Source organism: Ylistrum balloti, unplaced genomic scaffold (genome assembly GCF_031769215.1).
Source record: "Ylistrum balloti isolate Yb309-2 unplaced genomic scaffold, AGI_CSIRO_Ybal_v1 Utg369962, whole genome shotgun sequence".
In the NCBI taxonomy this organism is placed as follows: Eukaryota; Metazoa; Mollusca; class Bivalvia; order Pectinida; family Pectinidae; genus Ylistrum; species Ylistrum balloti.
The window spans coordinates 663388-687877 of record NW_026782059.1 but is presented as its reverse complement, the minus strand read 5'-3'; the positions used below and the strand labels follow the sequence as shown (position 1 = coordinate 687877).

The 24490-nt window shown below is 35.5% G+C and overlaps 1 protein-coding gene across 1 annotated transcript; it reads right to left on the bottom strand.

The window, feature by feature from the left end:
- Positions 1–16961: 16961 nt before the first annotated feature.
- Positions 16962–24076, bottom strand: LOC132547586 (D-serine dehydratase-like). The gene is made up of 8 exons (XM_060211364.1): positions 23916–24076; positions 22961–23098; positions 21446–21588; positions 20655–20835; positions 19411–19532; positions 18519–18711; positions 17817–17922; positions 16962–17051 (listed from the first exon to the last, which is right to left on the bottom strand). The coding sequence occupies exons 1-8, from the start codon at positions 24074–24076 to the stop codon at positions 16962–16964; spliced, it is 1134 nt and encodes a 377-aa protein (XP_060067347.1).
- Positions 24077–24490: the final 414 nt, after the last annotated feature.

The window sequence follows — 24490 nt, the reverse complement described above, 5'->3', positions numbered from 1 at the left end:
AATGGCTACCAAGGAACGTATTCTTTAATCAAATCAATGACAACTGATTCTATTAATTTGATGTGTTGGAACATTGAAGGTGTTACCTTCTAAAGTGTCTCAAAATTTATGACATTGACATTTGTGGTTTGTCAGAACATTGGGTTAGGGAATACAATATTTCCTTCTTTGACATGTTCAATGATTATGGTTATATATGTATAGTCAAACCTGTTCATGAAATAGACCCCTTTCGATATAAATGTAACATAAGAGGAGGTGTTGCGATACTTTTTAAATCCAACACTCTCATTGTCACTGAAATAGAGGTTGACAGTCCTAGAATTATTGGTGTTGAGATCCAAACTCCAAACAGAGAATATATTTATTGTTTCTCAGTATACATGCCAGCCTCAACGAGGCCAATTGAAATGTTCATCGATCATATCGAAACTCTGGAGGCACTTTTCACAGTTTATTCTGAAAAGGGAAAAGTTTTTATCATTGGTGACTTAAACGTTAAGATACGTGGTGATCGATATCAATTTGAAAACAATGAAAGGTCAGACTTATTTCAATCATTTTTAGACCGAGTAAATTTATTTTCGGTTAATGTACAGCCCAACTGTCACGGTCCAGTATATACATTTTACCCCCAAACAGGAAATTATACATCCATCGATCATATATTAGTTCAATCAAACACAGCTGATCTCATCAACTTCTGTGAAGTTTTAGACGAAGATTTGCACAATCTGTCCGAGCACAATCCTGTAATATGTTCTTTATCAGTGCCTGTCTCTCCACCTCTTAATGTACAATCTGGTTATGTGAAGTATAACTGGAAGAAGGCAATAACTAACGGTCTTCTCAGAGAATATAGAAGATGTTTAGATGATGATTTAAGCCTCGTAAGTATACCTGAAAGTGACACAAGTAACGAAGATATCGATGTATACTGTAATAATATTGTATTAGCTATGAAGAAAGCCTCTGATGCTGCATTGCCTAAAGGTGTGTATAAAAGTTATTTAAAACCATATTGGAATAAGGAATTGTCTAGAATTCATAAATCGATGACTAATACAAGACAAATTTGGATTTCAGAAGGTAGACCAAGATCTAATAGTACAAGTTTTTTTAATTATAAAAAGTCTAAAACAATTTTCCGTATGAACTTGAGAAAAGCTTTCAATGTGTATATGTCAAAGCAGTTTTCAGAAATTGATAGAAGTGGAGAGGTAGATCAAATACTGTTTTGGCAATTATATAAAAGAAAGTCACGGGAAAAATCCCATGTTCTAACTGAACTAAAGTACAATGGGAAAACATTACGTGATCCAGAAGAGATTGTTAATGCTTGGGTCTCACACTTTGAAATTATATACCAAGATAACTCTGATGAATGCTTCGATACAGACTTTTTCAAATTTATTGATGCGAATATAAAGCATATACAGTCAAACTGGAAATTTGAACAAGATGATTTTCTTGGAGATGTGATTACATTTCCGAAATACAACTGTTGTGTAAAAAAACTTAATTCTAAAAAAGCTGGAGGCCATGATGGTTTAGTTTACCAACACATTAAGTATGGTAGCAGAACTCTGTCTGAACACATAGCCAAGTTATTTAATGTTATAATACAAAAAGGATACATCCCTAAGCCATGGAAAAAGGGAATCATTGTAACGTTGTATAAAGGTCAAGGGAAAGTAAAAGATGATCCCAATAGTTACAGGGGAATCACCCTTCTGCCTGTCATGTTTAAACTATTCGAAATGGCTATTTCAAGTAGAATAGAATCGGTACTGTGTTCAAACACGTTTCCGAACAAGCAACAGTCTGCATACCAAAAGAATCTTTGTAGCATGTGTACATCATTCAACTTACAAGAATGTGTGAATTATAATATAGAAAATGGCTCAAACGTATATGTCGCCTTTTTAGACAGCAACAAGGCGTTTGATACAGTTTGGCATGCTTGCCTTTTATTTAAACCACATGAAATGGGTTTGAGGGGTAAAATATGGGTCATATTACAAGAAATGTACACACATGTTGAAAGCTCTGTTTTATATAATGGTTTCACCTCACCAAATGTTAAAATGAAGAGAGGAATCTTACAAGGGGGAGCTCTGTCTGCTAAAATGTATCTTATCTTTATTAATGAATTATTGAATGAAATAGAGACATGTGGGAAAGGAGCAATGATTATTGACCTTAAAGTTAATATACCAACTCAAGCAGACGATATATGTTTAGTGAGCACGAATCATCGAAGTCTTCAACAAATGGTCAGCATGTGTGAACATTATAGCAAAAAGTGGAGATTTACCTTCTCTTCTACAAAAAGTAAAATAGTATGTTTCTCAAAGAAATGCAATCCATATAATATACCAAATGTTTACCTGTACAATTGTGTTCTGCCAGTAGTTAGTGAAATTAGACATGTAGGTATACTGTTAAACGGTAGATGTAATTCAACTGAAAGAACAGAAAGAGCTTGCAACAATTTAAAATCTGGTACCATGTATCTCCTTAGATCTGGTGCTCACCCCAGTGCACTTAACCCTCTTACTGTAGCTAAACTGGTTAATATTAAAGTGTATCCGTCTGCGTTGTATGGTTGTGAACTATGGATACTCTCAAAAGCTGAAATAGCTATGTTAGAAAGAGCACAAAATTTTATTGTTAAATCCATCCAAGGTTTTGAAAAAAGGACGAGAACCGATATGTGTAACTCATTATTAGGTTGGACATCTATTGAAGCTTATATTGATATAAGACAGTTACTATTTTTGAGGCGAATATATAGTATGAACATTAGCACTTTGGTATATAAAATATTTGCCACTAGATTTTTTATTTTTAATACGAGTACTGCAAAACAAAGTGAATTCATACCAGATATTGTACGGATCCTACGAAAGTATACATTGTATGGTATTTTTTTCAGATTGTATAAGAACGGGCTCGTTACCTGGTAAACGACAGTGGAAAACATTGGTAAATAAGTACGTATATATATATTTGAAGAAAATGAATTGAAACAAAGAATGTCAAATGACAGTGACTTCTTCCGGTTCGCGTCGATTCATAACAAGCTAGAGTCACATTGCTTATGGAAACTTGCTGCAAAATATCCTCAGTGCTCTAGATCTATACATTGTATTTTAAGATGGTGTGTAACCTCTCGCAGGTCTACCAATACGGAATTGTGTCATGTTTGTGGAAAATTTTACAATGATTCTATAACTCATATTGTTCTAAATTGTGATGCAAATGCATGCATTAGAGACGAATTATGGTGCTATGTTATTAACATGTCAGATATTCAATTCAGTGTCCATATACATAACTTATCGGATTTCGAATTAACTAATGCTCTGTTAGGCAGTCTATTAAAGTATGATTTATCTTCAGAGAAAATGGAACATTTCAGATTAGGCGCTATCTCATATGTATGTCAAATGTTGAAAAACTATTATCAGTAATCTGTTTTTCTGGTACATAAAAGTATCAAAACCCTATATCTTGAAAATGTGTTGAAAGTAGTGAAATACCTCTAATTAACTATCAAAACATATTGTAACTGTATATATATGTATGTGCGTGTTGGTTTGTACGCGTGTAAATTTATGTAATTTATTGCTGTTTATATAGTTGTCTTTGCAAATCTTCATATTTGGAGGAAATAAAGATAATAATAATATACTAGTTTTCATCTACTGTCCGAGACATTTACCTGTGTTTGCCGAAAACAAATACCTGTCACGATCGCCAATTTCTCGAGGTTACGTTATATATGTCTATTTAAACCAAGCTGAATGACATCATCCTGACATTCGTAATAAGGGACCCTGAATCATACAGCATATCGCAATTTACGACAGTTAATTAAAAATTAAACAGATATAAAAATACGGACCTTGTGGAATTGCACATTTCCTGTAGATCCCCTAAAGTCTGTGTGTGTATACATAAACTCAGCAGACCGTAACGGACATGCTATCGCCACATTCATAAATGCGACTAGGAAAGGGGATAAGGAGAGCACTGTTTTCGGGAGCTTTGCTCACGTCACAGCACACGCTTGCCTGCAAAGTCACACTTGACTCCGTCATGAAGGCTTGTTCTGATCACGCTTTTGTATTCTATATATACAACAGGAAAAACCTTAAACGTGGTGTTTCAAATCTATTCACTTCAAAATACACGGATTTAAGAATACTAAGAAAATAAGACATTGAAGTAATATCTGGTATTGCATTTTGTAAATTGTGAAATTAAATTTCGGTCCTCACCTCAGTTTACATAATCTTATTTGACATTTTTACCTGATATCCTTTGTGTATCACGGTACAGGTAACGTATATTGAACGTATGTAAAACAGATCCGCTACACCAGTACCCAATAGCTTCAAAATCTCACCATATTTGAGTTTTTTCGTAAAAATATTGCTACGTAAAATAACCAAATGGTTATTATAAACAAAAAAACCCTTTCAGTAAGTTTGGTTTTATTAGTTGCAATAGTTTTTAAGTAAAAAAAGCGCTAGTATGCAAATGAGTGTACACCCACACAGACGACTTCATGTAACTCGTATAAGAAAAACACCAAAGGGAGGATGGTGGGCTTTTTCCTGCCTCGAAAGTAGGACTTCAAACACCTGTCCAAATTTAACAACACATCTAAATATGAAAATTGGATTTCTGTCCATATTTCCGCTCTTCGCTAGATCCGGAACAACGGATTACAGAATTGAAATATCCAGTAATAGTGAGTCCTTATCAAATAAGTTCATATTTCCTTTCAGACGGTTGAAAAAAGGACATTGTCAAATTCATCAAATTACATTTTTTTTAGATTTAAACATATTTTATTGGTATCAAATCCGACAATCCAATCAAAGTTATCGAAAGACTGTTTCATTCTCCTCCGTGCATGTGATGGAGAGTATACGGATGATCTGCACGAGGTGGTACCAACTAGAAAGCAGCGCACCTGCAGTACCTTCAACGACTCACAAAGACCTGTTGATGAGACCACAGGTATTGAACTATTAAAAGAAACTATTGTTCTTGTTCAAAGAGATGTTTTAGAAATCAAACGGAGAAACGAGGATCAAACTGAAACTTTCAATAATATTATGAAAGAAAAAGAAAATGCCCAGAAAAGAGCAAAGAAATACCAGAATGACATAAAAACACTCCAAACGCAAATGGCGTTACGTGAAAAAGAAAACAACGATTTAAAAACACAAATAAAAACCTTGATTGAAAAGTTCGGGAGAGAAAATGAAAAGTGTAACGCAACACTGGTTTTACTTCAAAACCACAACGTAGAGATCAACAAAACACTGGACGAACTCGAACAAGTTAAAAAGAAACAAGCCTCTCTGGAATCCTACAGTAGGCAAAACGAGAAACAGTTGACTGATCTAGAAGAGAAACTACATAAAACCGAAACTGCCTTGAATACAAAATTAAGCACCTTAAAAACAGACATTGACAAGGCAAAACAAAACATCGGAGAATGTGCACAAATTGCTAAACGATCTGAAGACACACATTCAAATGGGTTAGAACGTCTGAAGAAAACTGTAAAACTAGTCGTACAGAGTGGAAAATCGTGTGAAGACGATATTCAGAAAATTTCTGAATATGTGACTGAATTGAGAAAAGATGTATCACAAATGCGGAAACAAGCGACTGAAAATAAAAAGTTATTGAAAGAACAGAAACAGTCGCCAAACAATAATCGTGGCTCATGTACTCATGATATCCGTGTTCATAACAGATTTACGCCGCTTGAAGAAGACGACATTGTACAGCGTAATCAATGTGTCAACGAAGAGGAAACTGTTCCGAGGAATTCAAATGCTACATCACACCAGCGAGACTACAATGCTTGGAACAACGGACCACCCGTCATCTCGGGGAGTAGTACAAGTAATCCGGAATCGGAACATCTAGAATCAAAACAGACAATTTCTGTACACTTCCCTAAGTCAGTCTGTAACCCGATAAAAGAGAAGAAAAGTATGGCAGACAGATTTGTGGGATACAAAACCACTCAGTGACAGAGGATTAGTAGATTTTATATCCATGGCATCAACAAACGAATCGCGTCAGAGTCAGCAATGAGAGACTTCCTGGCTCAATCCGGTGTTCGTGTGACTCACATTAAGTATTTCCAAAGTAGGTGGAAATCTACAGCATCAGCTCAATTAAACATTCTAACCGATGATGCAGACATTATACGTGCTACCAATTTCTGGCCAGGCGGAATAGGGATGAAAGAATGGCTACCAAGGAACGTATTCTTTAATCAAATCAATGACAACTGATTCTATTAATTTGATGTGTTGGAACATTGAAGGTGTTACCTTCTAAAGTGTCTCAAAATTTATGACATTGACATTTGTGGTTTGTCAGAACATTGGGTTAGGGAATACAATATTTCCTTCTTTGACATGTTCAATGATTATGGTTATATATGTATAGTCAAACCTGTTCATGAAATAGACCCCTTTCGATATAAATGTAACATAAGAGGAGGTGTTGCGATACTTTTTAAATCCAACACTCTCATTGTCACTGAAATAGAGGTTGACAGTCCTAGAATTATTGGTGTTGAGATCCAAACTCCAAACAGAGAATATATTTATTGTTTCTCAGTATACATGCCAGCCTCAACGAGGCCAATTGAAATGTTCATCGATCATATCGAAACTCTGGAGGCACTTTTCACAGTTTATTCTGAAAAGGGAAAAGTTTTTATCATTGGTGACTTAAACGTTAAGATACGTGGTGATCGATATCAATTTGAAAACAATGAAAGGTCAGACTTATTTCAATCATTTTTAGACCGAGTAAATTTATTTTCGGTTAATGTACAGCCCAACTGTCACGGTCCAGTATATACATTTTACCCCCAAACAGGAAATTATACATCCATCGATCATATATTAGTTCAATCAAACACAGCTGATCTCATCAACTTCTGTGAAGTTTTAGACGAAGATTTGCACAATCTATCCGAGCACAATCCTGTAATATGTTCTTTATCAGTGCCTGTCTCTCCACCTCTTAATGTACAGTCTGGTTATGTGAAGTATAACTGGAAGAAGGCAATAACTAACGGTCTTCTCAGAGAATATAGAAGATGTTTAGATGATAATTTAAGCCTCGTAAGTATACCTGAAAGTGACGCAAGTAACGAAGATATCGATGTATACTGTAATAATATTGTATTAGCTATGAAGAAAGACTCTGATGCTGCATTGCCTAAAAGTGTGTATAAAAGTTATCTAAAACCATATTGGAATAAGGAATTGTCTAGAATTCATAAATCGATGACTAATACAAGACAAATTTGGATTTCAGAAGGTAGACCAAGATCTAATAGTACAAGTTTTTTTAATTATAAAAAGTCTAAAACAATTTTCCGTATGAACTTGAGAAAAGCTTTCAATGTGTATATGTCAAAGCAGTTTTCAGAAATTGATAGAAGTGGAGAGGTAGATCAAATACTGTTTTGGCAATTATATAAAAGAAAGTCACGGGAAAAATCCCATGTTCTAACTGAACTAAAGTACAATGGGAAAACATTACGTGATCCAGAAGAGATTGTTAATGCTTGGGTCTCACACTTTGAAATTATATACCAAGATAACTCTGATGAATGCTTCGATACAGACTTTTTCAAATTTATTGATGCGAATATAAAGCATATACAGTCAAACTGGAAATTTGAACAAGATGATTTTCTTTGAGATGTGATTACATTTCCGAAATACAACTGTTGTGTAAAAAAACTTAATTCTAAAAAAGCTGGAGGCCATGATGGTTTAGTTTACCAACACATTAAGTATGGTAGCAGAACTCTGTCTGAACACATAGCCAAGTTATTTAATGTTATAATACAAAAAGGATACATCCCTAAGCCATGGAAAAAGGGAATCATTGTAACGTTGTATAAAGGTCAAGGGAAAGTAAAAGATGATCCCAATAGTTACAGGGGAATCACCCTTCTGCCTGTCATGTTTAAACTATTCGAAATGGCTATTTCAAGTAGAATAGACTCGGTACTGTGTTCAAACACGTTTCCGAACAAGCAACAGTCTGCATACCAAAAGAATCTTTGTAGCATGTGTACATCATTCAACTTACAAGAATGTGTGAATTATAATATAGAAAATGGCTCAAACGTATATGTCGCCTTTTTAGACAGCAACAAGGCGTTTGATACAGTTTGGCATGCTTGCCTTTTATTTAAACCACATGAAATGGGTTTGAGGGGTAAAATATGGGTCATATTACAAGAAATGTACACACATGTTGAAAGCTCTGTTTTATATAATGGTTTCACCTCACCAAATGTTAAAATGAAGAGAGGAATCTTACAAGGGGGAGCTCTGTCTGCTAAAATGTATCTTATCTTTATTAATGAATTATTGAATGAAATAGAGACATGTGGGAAAGGAGCAATGATTATTGACCTTAAAGTTAATATACCAACTCAAGCAGACGATATATGTTTAGTGAGCACGAATCATCGAAGTCTTCAACAAATGGTCAGCATGTGTGAACATTATAGCAAAAAGTGGAGATTTACCTTCTCTTCTACAAAAAGTAAAATAGTATGTTTCTCAAAGAAATGCAATCCATATAATATACCAAATGTTTACCTGTACAATTGTGTTCTGCCAGTAGTTAGTGAAATTAGACATGTAGGTATACTGTTAAACGGTAGATGTAATTCAACTGAAAGAACAGAAAGAGCTTGCAACAATTTAAAATCTGGTACCATGTCTCTCCTTAAATCTGGTGCTCACCCCAGTGCACTTAACCCTCTTACTGTAGCTAAACTGGTTAATATTAAAGTGTATCCGTCTGCGTTGTATGGTTGTGAACTATGGATACTCTCAAAAGCTGAAATAGCTATGTTAGAAAGAGCACAAAATTTTATTGTTAAATCCATCCAAGGTTTTGAAAAAAGGACGAGAACCGATATGTGTAACTCATTATTAGGTTGGACATCTATTGAAGCTTATATTGATATAAGACAGTTACTATTTTTGAGGCGAATATATAGTATGAACATTAGCACTTTGGTATATAAAATATTTGCCACTAGATTTTTTATTTTTAATACGAGTACTGCAAAACAAAGTGAATTCATACCAGATATTGTACGGATCCTACGAAAGTATACATTGTATGGTATTTTTTTCAGATTGTATAAGAACGGGCTCGTTACCTGGTAAACGACAGTGGAAAACATTGGTAAATAAGTACGTATATATATATTTGAAGAAAATGAATTGAAACAAAGAATGTCAAATGACAGTGACTTCTTCCGGTTCGCGTCGATTCATAACAAGCTAGAGTCACATTGCTTATGGAAACTTGCTGCAAAATATCCTCAGTGCTCTAGATCTATACATTGTATTTTAAGATGGTGTGTAACCTCTCGCAGGTCTACCAATACGGAATTGTGTCATGTTTGTGGAAAATTTTACAATGATTCTATAACTCATATTGTTCTAAATTGTGATGCAAATGCATGCATTAGAGACGAATTATGGTGCTATGTTATTAACATGTCAGATATTCAATTCAGTGTCCATATACATAACTTATCGGATTTCGAATTAACTAATGCTCTGTTAGGCAGTCTATTAAAGTATGATTTATCTTCAGAGAAAATGGAACATTTCAGATTAGGCGCTATCTCATATGTATGTCAAATGTTGAAAAACTATTATCAGTAATCTGTTTTTCTGGTACATAAAAGTATCAAAACCCTATATCTTGAAAATGTGTTGAAAGTAGTGAAATACCTCTAATTAACTATCAAAACATATTGTAACTGTATATATATGTATGTGCGTGTTGGTTTGTACGCGTGTAAATTTATGTAATTTATTGCTGTTTATATAGTTGTCTTTGCAAATCTTCATATTTGGAGGAAATAAAGATAATAATAATATACTAGTTTTCATCTACTGTCCGAGACATTTACCTGTGTTTGCCGAAAACAAATACCTGTCACGATCGCCAATTTCTCGAGGTTACGTTATATATGTCTATTTAAACCAAGCTGAATGACATCATCCTGACATTCGTAATAAGGGACCCTGAATCATACAGCATATCGCAATTTACGACAGTTAATTAAAAATTAAACAGATATAAAAATACGGACCTTGTGGAATTGCACATTTCCTGTAGATCCCCTAAAGTCAGTGTGTGTATATATAAACTCAGCAGACCGTAACGGACATGCTATCGCCACATTCATAAATGCGACTAGGAAAGGGGATAAGGAGAGCACTGTTTTCGGGAGCTTTGCTCACGTCACAGCACACGCTTGCCTGCAAAGTCACACTTGACTCCGTCATGAAGGCTTGTTCTGATCACGCTTTTGTATTCTATATATACAACAGGAAAAACCTTAAACGTGGTGTTTCAAATCTATTCACTTCAAAATACACGGATTTAAGAATACTAAGAAAATAAGACATTGAAGTAATATCTGGTATTGCATTTTGTAAATTGTGAAATTAAATTTCGGTCCTCACCTCAGTTTACATAATCTTATTTGACATTTTTACCTGATATCCTTTGTGTATCACGGTACAGGTAACGTATATTGAACGTATGTAAAACAGATCCGCTACACCAGTACCCAATAGCTTCAAAGTCTCACCATATTTGAGTTTTTTCGTAAAAATATTGCTACGTTAAATAACCAAATGGTTATTATAAACAAAAAAACCCTTTCAGTAAGTTTGGTTTTATTAGTTGCAATAGTTTTTAAGTAAAAAAAAGCGCTAGTATGCAAATGAGTGTACACCCACACAGACGACTTCATGTAACTCGTATAAGAAAAACACCAAAGGGAGGATGGTGGGCTTTTTCCTGCCTCGAAAGTAGGACTTCAAACACCTGTCCAAATTTAACAACACATCTAAATATGAAAATTGGATTTCTGTCCATATTTCCGCTCTTCGCTAGATCCGGAACAACGGATTACAGAATTGAAATATCCAGTAATAGTGAGTCCTTATCAAATAAGTTCATATTTCCTTTCAGACGGTTGAAAAAAGGACATTGTCAAATTCATCAAATTCCATTTTTTTAGATTTAGAAATATTTTATTGGCATCAAATGTACAGGTAGGATTGGGAATAAGTTATATATATTATATTAAGCCCTTTCCTATAAATTTTGACAGAATACATATTAACAAGACAAGACGACATGTTTAAATACAATCATTATGCGAAGACAGCGAGAGAAAGAAAGAGAGAGAGAGAGAATTTAATTTACTTCTTGTAAATCGGTCTCTCCTACAATGAACAACACTAGTAAAAACACAAAACACTTTTCAAAACTTGCAAACTTTTCTAGATTTCGTCACATCCCGAGCTTATTTCACTTTCTCCTGTCATACGGGTCATTCAAGTAAACATCACCACTAGTGCGTCGGAGCAAAGAGAGACCAATCATTTTTATAGTGTTGTAAGTGTACCTTTAAATTTCACAGACAGAGAGAGACAGAGAGAGAGACAGAGAGAGAGAGAGAGAGAGACAGAGAGATCAAAATCTATTTGAGTCAAGTATATATTGCTGAGTGATTTGACATATTTTTACATTATCTTCATACGAGTAGTTTATGCTACCATATACAAGTAACTGCAGGCCTAGAGAGATACAATTATTTAGTTCTCGGTATAAAATCGCTCTCTGGTGCATAATTATTACCTACAAAAAATATAGTGGTAAGTGTCTTCAACAGGATGTCCACATTGACAGCAATGGTAATCTACAAGATTGGAACTGAAAAGGTCATTGTTTAAGGTACAGGGTTTATGTCGCAACCTCGCGTTCAGTATATTAGCCTTACGACTATCAATCAAATAATAATTTGGAACTAGTGTAGGGGTTCGAAGAGAATTTTTAAAGATAGAGTAAGAAACACTTTGTCTAATTCCAAGTTCAAGTTGGTTCCAAAGTCGGTTAGTAGACGGAAAAAATGATAAATTTGTTAGTTGTAGTCGGAAATTTAATAAAGAGTAATTTTGTGCATTACGGAGGTTATATTGAGATTATTCTGATACTAAAGGGGGCAATAGATAGGACAGATAATTAGGAGTGAGATTGTTACTTATTTTGTAGAAAAGCTGTAGTATTCTCCTAGAGCGTCTTTCTGATAGCGGTTCTAGACCACTATAGAGTATAGAGTGAATTTCTACTGGTATACGATGGTAAACCAGTGATAATTCTAGCAGATTCTAACTGAAGTTTTTCTAGTTCGTCCGCAGCACTGAGAGAGCACCCATCCCAAACTTCACAACAGTATTCTTGTAATTGAAGTATATAAACTTTATAGATTTTGACTAAAGTTTGTCGATCTAACATGTATTTAAGTTTACGAAGGATACTTACCTGTTTGGATGCATCTTTACAAATATTTTCTATGTGTCTTCCACATTTACAATTTTCATCTATATAACGAAACAACGTTCTTGTGTCTTTTTAAAAGTTATTGGTGTATTTTATTGTGATGTAGTTCTAGGGACTGAACCTCACGGTCCAGCCCCTCCTGGGTGACTGTTGAGTAGACAATCCCAAGTATCGACTGCCCAAGTATCGACCGAGAGTGACCAAGCTCTCTGCTGTATTTATACCACGGTCCTATATTATTCAACATCTTAACAGATAAAGACAAGTGACCAGACGAATTACTTAATGGTATTAAACTCTACATGACCGGTATTAAACTCTACATGTCCAACATGCATATCTATCATGTATTGAATATATAAACACAGGTGTTGACGTTTGAGATATAAGGGTATTTTGACCACAGGGTATATGTAACAATATGATGTAATATTTAAAGGTCCATGCAATACTCAAAGGTCAGCTGAACCCTATAATAGTTTAAAGGTCAGTTCAAGATTAATTCTTATAATGGTTCATCTAAAGTTATCCCCAGATGTTTATGATGGTCTACAAAGTCGACACTCACATTATTAAATTTAATATCTATGACACGATCGTGCTCAATATTTGAAATAAATAAAGCTTCCGTTTTTAAGGGATTACATTTAACAAGCCACTTTTCTGCCCAGTTTTGAATTTTAACTAGGTCGTTAATAATTTTAGTTTCGATGGCCAAAATGGAAGTACCAGAACAAAATATTGAAGTATCGTCGGCAAACAGTTTAGAGAGATTTTCAAGATTAACAGCTGTATCATTAAAGCACCAATATAGTAACATTCAACAAAAATTTAGTGAAGAATCAGACATAGTTATTTAGATAATCTTTAACATGTAGTAAAAATTAAGTTATTCAAACAAGAGTTACCATGACTTTGTGCATAAAGTATTGATATATGAGCAGTTGAAACTCGTTATTTGTAAACACACCTCCATTTTAAACACTCCGCCATCGAAATTACGATTGTTGCCGAACCACGTCGGAAAGTTCATGACCTGATCTCGCGAGAGTTGAGGTTTCTACTTATAGAGGAAGCACATGCAGATATGTCTACGGTAAGTTTTTGTTTACAAACATTGTTTACGAAGTCTTGTCGTAGACTTGAGGTATTTCTGCGATAAACATTCAGTTTTTGGGAAATAATTAGAAGGAATAATTAGTTTAGAAACGATACGACGCACAATTATAATGTAAGAATTCAGAACTGGCCTGATGTATGATTGGAAAAAAAGGAAGCGACTGGTGAACATCTGTACTGTGTCTGCCATGTTTACACACGCGGAATATGCACATGCGCAATGTCATCGCTACGAGAGGTAATATATGAATTATTGTGGGTCCCACATTGTTTATTTTCCGATTTTTTCAATTTTTATTTAAATTGAAAACAGTCAGTTCTATTTTCTTGAATTAAAGGAAAGTATTTGTTTTGTTACATATATTACGGGGAAAATAAGATAAAGTTTGTTTTTTTATAGTGATTTTTACGTATATTGGGGCTTTAATATATAAAATAAAAAAGGGGGCCTAATAACGAACCCTGTGGAACACCTGCATTTGTAGATTTACTATTTCCTACATAGACTTGCTGTTTTCTATTACTGACATAATTGTTCAACCAAACTAGAAGGTTCCACTTATACCATAAGTAGCTAGTTTTACATGCAGTCCCTTGAGCCACACCCTATCGAACGCTTTAGAAATATCACAAAAAACTAAACACGTTGACTCCCTATTTTCAATATTTTCACATAATGTATGATAAATTTCAATAATTTGATGAACAGTAGAATTATCAGGCTGGAAACCTGAATGGTAATTAAAAATCAAAGAATTATGGAGTAAATAACTATTAAAATATTTTACAACCAAACGTTCAAAAACTTTGCCAAAAGTACTAAGTAGAGGTATTGGTCTATAGTAAGAAGATTCATTTTTATTCCCCTTTTTTTAATAAATGCATAATAAAAGCTTATTTCCACTTCGACGGGAAGATACCAGTTTCCAAGGAAGCTCTAAGAATTAGCGACAATAGATAAGCTATGGACTCTGTAGTATATCTAAGCTCAATGTGACTTATTGTATCGCTGCCAGCAGCTTTATTAGAATGTCAAGATTTAAGAATGTCAGTAATGTCGTCTAATTGAAATGGTATATCTGATATAGTAGCGTCAGTTCGTAATTCTATATCTGGTAGGTCAATGTCAGTATCGTCAAGCGAGAGAGGTCAAAGACGACAAACGTCATTAGCATTATTAGGAGCTAAGACAGAGAGGTCAAAGTCGACAAACGTCATAAGCATTATTAGGAGCTAAGACAGAGAGGTCAAAGTCAACAAACGTCATAAGCATTATTAGGAATAAGCTAGACAGGTCAAAGTCGACAAACGTATTTAGCATTATTAGGAGCTAAGACAGAGAGGTCAAATTCAACAAACGTCATAAGCATTATTAGGAGCTAAGCCAGACAGTCAACAAAAGTCATTAGCATTATCAGGACCTAAGCCAGACAGTCAACAAATGTCATTAGCATTGTTAGGAGCTAAGACAGAGAGGTCAAAGTCGACAAACATCATTAGCATTATTAGGAGCTAAGACAGAGAGATCAAAGTCGACAAACGTCATAAGCATTATCAGGACCTAAGCCAGACAGTCAACAAAAGTCATTAGCATTGTCAGGAGCTAAGACAGAGAGGTCAAAGTCGACAAACATCATTAGCATTATTAGGAGCTAAGACAGAGAGGTCAAAGTCGACAAACGTCATTAGCATTATTAGGAGCTAAGCTAAACAGGTCAAAGTCGGCAAACGTCATTAGCATTATTAGGAGCTAAGACAGAGAGGTCAAAGTCGACAAACGTCATTAGCATTATCAGGAGCTAAGACAGAGAGGTCAAAGTCGACAAACGTCATTAGCATTATTAGGAGCTAAGACAGAGGGGTCAAAGTCGACAAACGTCATTAGCATTATCAGGAGCTAAGCCAGACAGTCAACAAACGTCATTAGCATTATTAGGAGCTAAGCCAGACAGGTCAAAGTCAAAAATGTTTAGTGCAGCGACTTTACATTGCGTGTCAAACATCGTCCGCACAATTATTGTAGTATGATATCAAAATATACACATGCATTTAACGTTATTAAAAATTATCAGGTATATGAAAATTTATGAATTATTGGGCTGAAGCATTTCCCCATCTAGATCTGGACTTCTCTTTCGGTAAAGTTGGAAATATTAACATACAAATGTATTTTTTAAAAATTGTAGTATTCTACAGACAACGTTATGTTTGCATAAACTTATTATTTTTTTGTGAAATGTAAGTTTGAAAAATATCATTGCGAATCTCCAGTCATTTCTCTCCAATCACTCTGTTGGTACTCTGTTATATATTCCTTGTTGATGTTTGATATCATTCTACTGAAACTACCATCAATTGATTAAGCCATGTAAATAACAACTGTGTAATTGAACAAAACTATTTCTACCACAATATGTTAAGTTGTTACACGTTCAAACCATTGTGTAGACGTACTGACGATTGGTGAGATATATGGTATGTCATAGAAACTCGAAAGGCGCGTCTTATTTTCGAGACGCAAGGTCTTATTATCCATGTACTTTGCAGGCGTCTCGGTATTTTGCCCTAGTTTTATTGAATTATAACTATGTTGACATGTTGGTTTTATTTTGTTCTTTCATCAAATGCGTGTTTATGTAAGAAATAAAGGTTTATTTTCATGATAGGCTTATTTTTGTGGGTTTCGTGTTTAGATTGGTTGAGAAGTTGAACTTTAAGCGAAAGGGCGTTTCATGCATTCGCGGAAATCAAAACACCCCAATAAGTTGTTCATGCTTATTTTTGTACTATTTTGATTTTTTATGGATTTCTATCAATTTATCGTTTTGAAGATAACTAAGTGATTTATTACATGAAATGGTGTGTAATAAATTGATATTCCCACTTATTTTGCATATTAATAAACAAACTGATTAAAGGTCAAATAATTACGCCCAAACAGACATAGTAACCATTACGCACGTTGAAAGATACCAAGTCAATTTATCCTTGAAATAGCTTTTTTGTTGTGGTAGAAACAGGTCACTCGTTGTTATAATATTTCTTTCAATCTCTTCAGTTATTTTTCAAAACTTCCAAAAAACACTCTCTAAGGCTAACATAACATATAAAATGCAAAATACACAACACGTCCATATAGCATATATGATACAAAATACTAACACGTCAATCCAATTAATGTCACGTTCTGTAATGAGAACAATGTACAACATAGGAACCAAGTATACATGACATACATTCTTACACCAGATATGTAAAAATCCAATCGCCAATTAATTAGTTTATTTATTTGGTTTATTGCGCTTGTTTATGAAATGAACGTCGTGGAATTGATATTTCTCAATTAATATCACGGGTCAGCTACCAATGGTTAAGTCTTCAAACTACCAGCCCCTGGTTGGCCGCCAAACCCCGACGATTTTCTCTCCGGAATGTATGTAGTAGTTTTTATAGAGAGCTGCAGTAGCACACGACTGTAACAATGAAATAGGCTGACGTTTTAGAAAATGCATTAGTTCAAATAAACATCACAGAAAAGTCTGATGATTAAACTGACGTCTAGGAATCAATCTTAAAGTCAAGACGACATCAAATAAAAAACTGACTTTAAAGAAAAAAAACTTGAAATTCAAAAGGCGTAATGAAGATACTGTTTAAATAAAAAACAAAGAAAACAACAATATATCAATATTCAATTCGATTAAGTCATATTCAAATTCGATGAAACAAGGTCAAAATAGTAGCAAAACAAAGATTTAACCGGAGATTCCTAAAGAGAGTGTGACTACGTGTTCCTGAAGAGTAAGCGTCTTCATAACGCTTTTAAATTAATTATTGAATAACAATGCTCATTCAACATGCTTGTTTTATGATCTTGGTAAAGGTATCGTAGTAACCTGACACGAGAAATCCTTATCGAATTAACCGAGTGAAGTATATGAAGACTACCCTATATCCACGCGCACCAACCAGACATCCTCCACCCCATATAGAGAACTAGTTGGTGAACACACACACACACACATCCACACACTTAATGTACATATATATATTATATATATTTCAATTGCCTTTCTTCTTTTCTATCTGTCGGGGAACTAAGGTCGGAATTGGATTTTTTTTAAAACCCTTATTCGACTTAGCTATTGGTAGAAAAGTGATCCGTCATTCCGTGAATAAGGATTTTAACAACTGGTTGTGGTTGGAACCAATCTAAAAAATATGTAAATAGTACTCACATGATGCGGGTAGATGAAGAGTAAGGATCCGATAGGATATTTGGAAAAGTCTAGCGGGGTGCCTTGTGTGCCGACACTCCCTAACTCCTGGCACATGCCTAACAGCCTGTAAAAAGACAGGAAAGGTCAGGGTTTATATCTTGGTGTCATCAATGGCTGATAAGAGATCATGGTTCCTTGCGGATGTCGACAGCTGAGAGATAAAATTATAACAATTTTTTTAAAGAGATATGGGTTGGTTAAGATAATGTGGGAAGTTTTATTGTCACTATCATTGCCTCATTGAGAGATATTCAATGTCTGTGTACAGTAGGCAGTTTATATACTGAAGATCATATGTATCTTCCCTTGTTTCATCTGATAATCACGTCTACAGTATCGTTCTTACCACATCTGGTGATCACGTGACTATGTTTCCCCTTATTATATATGTTAACCACGTTACTGTATTTCTCCTTACTATACCTGTTGACCACGTGACTGTCTTACTCCTTACTATACCTGTTGACCACGTGACTGTATTTCTCCTTACTATACCTGTTGACCACGTGACTGTATTTCTCCTTACTATACCTGTTGACCACGTGACTGTATTTCTCCTTACTATACCTGTTGACCACTTGACTATAATTCCTCATACTACACTTGTTGACCACGTAATGGTAATTCTCATTATTATACCTGTTGACCAAGTTCGCTTACTTTAGTTCTGGGTGGCCCTGGAAGATCACAGGTCCTTCTGCCAGCCCCAGTTCCATCCCATCGTGACTGATCGCCAGAAATCCCGCATCAATCGACATTTTGTTTTGACTTTTCTTGTGACTGATCACGCGACAGATCACGCGACAGGCAATATCACTCTCCTCGCACGTGCCTATCCGCATCTGCATGGTGTCTAACGCATAGAAAAACAAAAAAAATACCCATTCAAAGTGATCATGATTTGCGGTGTAAATAAAAAATCGTTATCAATATCTTGTCAACAGAAATCTAATTACTTTAAGCTGTGGATTTGTCGGCTGAAATTTCTTATATTTTCGTTCACTCATTACAATGAGCACATGATTTTAATATTTATTGTGGATATGGCACTATATGATAATCCAGACATTTTGAACGTTTTTAAACATTTTTGTGATAATCGTAGTGCTTAGAAAATGTGGGAAATCATATCGTTTTACGATAACATGGATATCAAAAGGATGATTCATATCATTCTCATCGATAAAATTGTTTTCTTGATACCGTGAATGTCTACCACAACAACGGATATTCAGGCTGTGAACCGGAAATCGGCTAGCTGCCTTTCCGATACTGCACAAACATGTATGAACAATATATCTTCAATTCAATGCCAGTCGATTGAATTCTAAACTTGTAGCACATCCTGTAGAATGTTGTTTGGTGTGATTTTCAACGTATTCCAAAGTATTCCCTAATCATTGAGACTATTTTTGACTGTCTTTTCAAAACCTGGAGCAAAATTTCCATATTTAGGCGAATTCAGGCATTTTTGTGAAATACTTGTTAAAATAAACACCATGTTCTAGGTTATGCCTATATAATTAATCATTCTCTAATATTTCAACATTACCATGGAAGACGTAGTTTCCAGGCGAGAAACAGTCCAACTGGGCCATGCTATCGTCAGGATGTGAACAGCCTGGAGTTGAACCCATACACAGACTTGGACAAGTCACCCCTGCTTCTGCTAGCCTATCACAAACAAGACAATACTGTCATGTTAACAACGTTCAACTCAAAACCCAATTAAAACTGGGCATCATACGAATAAACATAGGATGGGGAGACAACTCCTGCCGTTAATGGAGTCTAGACGTGATTTATTGTGAATACATTTTGAATCAGTTTAATTTGACTGTATCCAAGATGCATTTTGTGTCTTTTGTAAAATTTTCATGAGTTTTGCTGTAGTGTCAATGTCCTGATATGATCGTACATGATCGGTAGGTCATACAACTACAAAACAAACTCTAACAAAGCGAACATGTCTGTGAAAATAATCAGGCTTTCGGATAACAAGCTTGCAAATGTTCTTTCATATATAATTATAGGTAATAATATGTTATATTGTAACACCTGTTTTACTTTAAGTACTTCCCACCAATCGCCATATTGTCTGTAACAGGATCAGAATTTGATACCTACCATAAATGGAGATAAGGATTGTACAAAAGACACAAAAATGAATTTTGAATTTAAATATATTACAGTCAAACAAAGAAATTAAACTGCATGATACAGCTGGTTCATCCTTCTAGGACTCGTCAGTAATGCTACATCATATAGCTGTTTCGTCCTACAAGAACTCGTCAGTGATGCTACATCATACAGCTCTTTCGTCCTTCTAAGACTCGTCAGTGATGCTACATCATACAGCTGTTTCGTCTAATGCTACATCATACAGCTGTTTCGTCCTTCATTAATGCTACATCATACAACTGTAATGCTACATCATACAATTGTTTCGTCCTTCTAGGACTCGTCAGTGATACTACATTATACAATTGTTTTGTTCTTCAAGAACTTCTCAGTAATGCTACATCATACAATTGTTTCGTCCTTCTAGGACTCGTCAGTGATACTACATTATACAATTGTTTTGTTCTTCAAGAACTTGTCAGTGATGCTACATCATACAACTGTTTCGTCCTTCTAGGACTCGTCAGTGATGTTAAGTTGAAATCTCGGAGGCACTTGAAGAAATGGTCGAAATAAAGGTCAAACCCCAGATATGATGGAGACAACAAAAAAAATTGTTTATATAAACTTATATACTTTCTTCCCTCTCGATTAGTCAGCTTTATCGTGGCTTACCTGACCTTGAGTTGCAATAATTTGTCCGTGTTTTTTCTTCCCGACTGCCGGATAGAGTCAGGGCCGCGGGCGAGATAGGAGTCCCCACTGTGTACATACAGGCCCAGGAAGTCTATACTGGGACAGTTCGCAGCCTCTGCAGCCAGTGTCAATGCCAGATCAGAGTCCCATTCAACTCCGGCTGTCAGATTGATATAGAACATAGATTTCAACACTACAATAAGGATAATCCTAGTAGGAATTTCATACAATTCAATGCCAAGAGACGGTTAATATAATATATTTGTTCTGACAGTACCAGTGTTGTTCCGTTCAAAGATGTAAACCTTAAGTAACAGTGTGGCAGAATTGTCTTTGATCCCTATAATGTACATGGTACTTAGCTTGGCTCTTGGGACTTAATCTAAATAGAACTGCTACCGTGCTAAACCAATGCAATTACATTTTAAAGCTCTCTCTCTCTCTCTCTCTTCCCACTCCCCTCCCCCGTCTCTCTCCCTCTCCCTTGCACTCTTTCCCCTTCTCTCTCTCCCTCCCTCTCTCTCCCTCCTCCTCTCCCCCTCTTTCTCCCCCTCTCTCTCCCTCAACCTCCCTCTCCCTCCCTCCCTCTCTCTCTCCCTCTCTCTCCCCCTCTCCCTCTCTCTCCCCCACCCCCCTCTCTCTCTCACTCTTTTTATTATGTCAAAATTAAAATCAAGCAAATAAAAAAAATTAGAAATTTGACTAGGTTCTTCACTTCTGGAGAAAAGGATTACATCATCAGTCGCACACTTTGGTGTATAAAAACGTACTTCGTCCGAGTCCTAGATCTATCTCCAGATACACGGACCAATTCTTGTTATCTCCCCTTGGTGTTGTCTTTAAAGCTTCCATGCTTTCTGGACTTTCAACCATCATATGAAACTTCTCTAACTTTTCTGCAAGTCTTCGGCACCTTGAAAAAATGTTCAATTCAATAGTAAATAATTTAAGAGAGATTAAAATCAGGAAAATAATTTTTTTTTTTAAATGTTTGATCTTTAAACAATTGGTTTATCGCCCGATGAGCAGCTAGGGTCAAATTGATGCAGGATCTCCTTGACTTAGCTGGTGAATATCTCACTAAACAACATACGAAAGTGCCGCCTTATTTTATACAGAGAAATTTAGGGTTAAATGTTAACACAAAAGATGCTATCAAGACATCCAAGACGGTCCCTGAGAATCACCATCCTAGAGCGTAAAAGAGAGCAATAGTGAACATAGTAGTGAGCGATAGTGAGCATTACAAAGACCGACAGTCACTGTAACAGAGAGCGACATTGAGCATTACAGAGTGTCTCTTCGCCTAAGAATACCTCTGACCAAATTTGGGCCAAATCTAATCATTCCTAATGGAGAAGTAGGATTTTAAGGAATTTGCCCTATTTCCACAATCGGGCCCCATCCCAGGGGACTAGAATCCACCAGAAATACACAACTGATTCCACTTCACCAAAGAATACTTTAGACTAAATTTGGGAAATGTCAATTCATTCCTACAGGATTGGGATTTTAAAGAATTCACTCTATTTCCCATATTGGGCCCCGCCTCTACCGCCCCAGGGGACCGAGACCCACCGTTTATACAAAAATTGATTCCCCCCCTACACCCAGCATGCTTGAAACCAATTTTGGGCAAAACCCAATCATTCCTGATAAAGAGTTAGAATTTTTAAGAATTTGACCTATCACTCCTATCGGACCCCGCCCCTCAGGCTCCATGTACCGAGACCTACTATTTATACAAAATTGATTCTCATTCAACCAGCAATGCTTGAAACCAATTTTGCCAAAATCAAATCATTCCTTCAGAAAGAGTAGGATTTTAAAGAGTTCGTTCTATTACCCTTACTGGGCCCCGTGTCTCAGGCCCCAGGGGACCGAGACCTATCATTTATACCAGATTGATTCCCCTTCACCCAGCAATGCTTTAGACCAAATATGGGTAACATCCAATCAGTCCTAAAGAAGGAGCAGGAATTTTTTTTAAATCTCCCTATTTGCCTACGAGTTTCGGAAAGACTTTGATTGATATTGTTTTCAATGTGAACATTTCCTTTTCAGCTGCTCTTTCATGATTTAATCGAGTTATAAGAAAGTTGAGTTGATCAGAAATTTTATGAACGTGCATGAGAATGGTTTCATGAATACAATTATTTCAGTTCGGTTTCTTTTTCATATTTTGCCCTTTTTCAGATTTTTAATTCAAATTATGATTTTGTTGACATATTAGTATTCTGTAATTATCTAAAATTAATATATTTATAAAATACTATACTGGTTACCTGTCTAGTTTTTGTTGTGTTATCGGATAGGCGTACAAAATATCATCAAATCCGTGAGTGGCGTAAAATTCCGCCTCGTCTAGGGTGGAAACGACAACACATTTTTTCGTACCGTTCGTCATCATCTCGCCTAGTTCTCTGTGATGGAGACAATTCACGTGGCTGATGGTTATAAACAGGTTTGTTCTCACGGTCGAGTTACTTTGAACCTTGTTATGTAAAAGCTTTGTTTAACGACAGATTATTGAGTATACTGGGCACGCAGTGGATATCAAAATATTAATAGGTTAAAACTTTTGCGATATTAAAATCGATGATCGACTTCAAAATGAGACCAGTGATGAAATGTTGAACTCAACCATTTAGAAACCAAAATTCTTTGTTTCCAACAGCCAGTGTTTGTTATAACAAGGAATGCTGCATTTCTAGTCAATATTTTCAACATTTCCAGAATAAAGATCACGAATACAGAAAGAATCACGACATAACAGATTACACAAGTTATATAAGATACATATAAAGGAGTAGAAGAGAGGGGTCGATATTGTCTTCTTCAAATGCAGGAAATATAGATATACAAAATATTGAAAATTACTATTGTGACAGGGAAAAGAAGGTACTTACTGTGAAACCATTAATTTTCGTGGAAAATATATTAGTTGACTTTGGAGTTGTCTTATAACCATGAACTCATATGTCAAGTTACTGTTAGGATCAGTTTTTATTGGGCTCATTATCCATGAAATTAAAAGCCCCCAAAGAAGTATTTTATTTGTATAAAAATGAAACAAACAAAGCAAAACAAACCCACGAAAATAGAATCCTACGAAAATATATCGATTTACATGCGAGAAAATTTACCAAAATCACATAGTCCGAACTTTTGATTAGTTGCCCACCAATTGTTCGGAAACTGCTATTATGGTCAGTTTTAGCAGGCTATTGTTTTACCTACACCGTCTTGTGTGTCTTCATGTGGGGTCTTAGCTGAACGCCAAGGCGATCACATGTCTCCTTCATTCTCGTCACGTTTCTTTTGATGACGTCAATATCCACGAGAAAAGACGGGGTTTTGACATCATAAATTGTTTCAGGACACTTATCCTCCGCCGCCATGTTGTGATATATCGGCCTTGTGCTCCTTAATCCTAAAGAAGTCAAGGGAGAGTACATACAAGTACACCATCTATAATAATGCGACGACGTATTATGCGTGGACGTTTCACAGTATATATCAAATTATTATAAAAAAATAAGCGTGAAAAAGACATTTACCACATAATTAATAATATTTAAACAATTTCCATTTTGAAAATGTATGAAAATGACCTCACTTCAACGAAATTCTGTTAACATACAGTGTAGAACGGACCAGACAAGCATAGCGAGGTACATGATGGTACTTTATTTTAACGAAATTCTGTTAACACACAGTATGTAACACCACAGCAGTCTAGTTAGGTCCATGAAAGTTACCTTACTTTAGCGAAATTCTGTTAACACACAGTATGTAACGCCACAGCGGCTAAG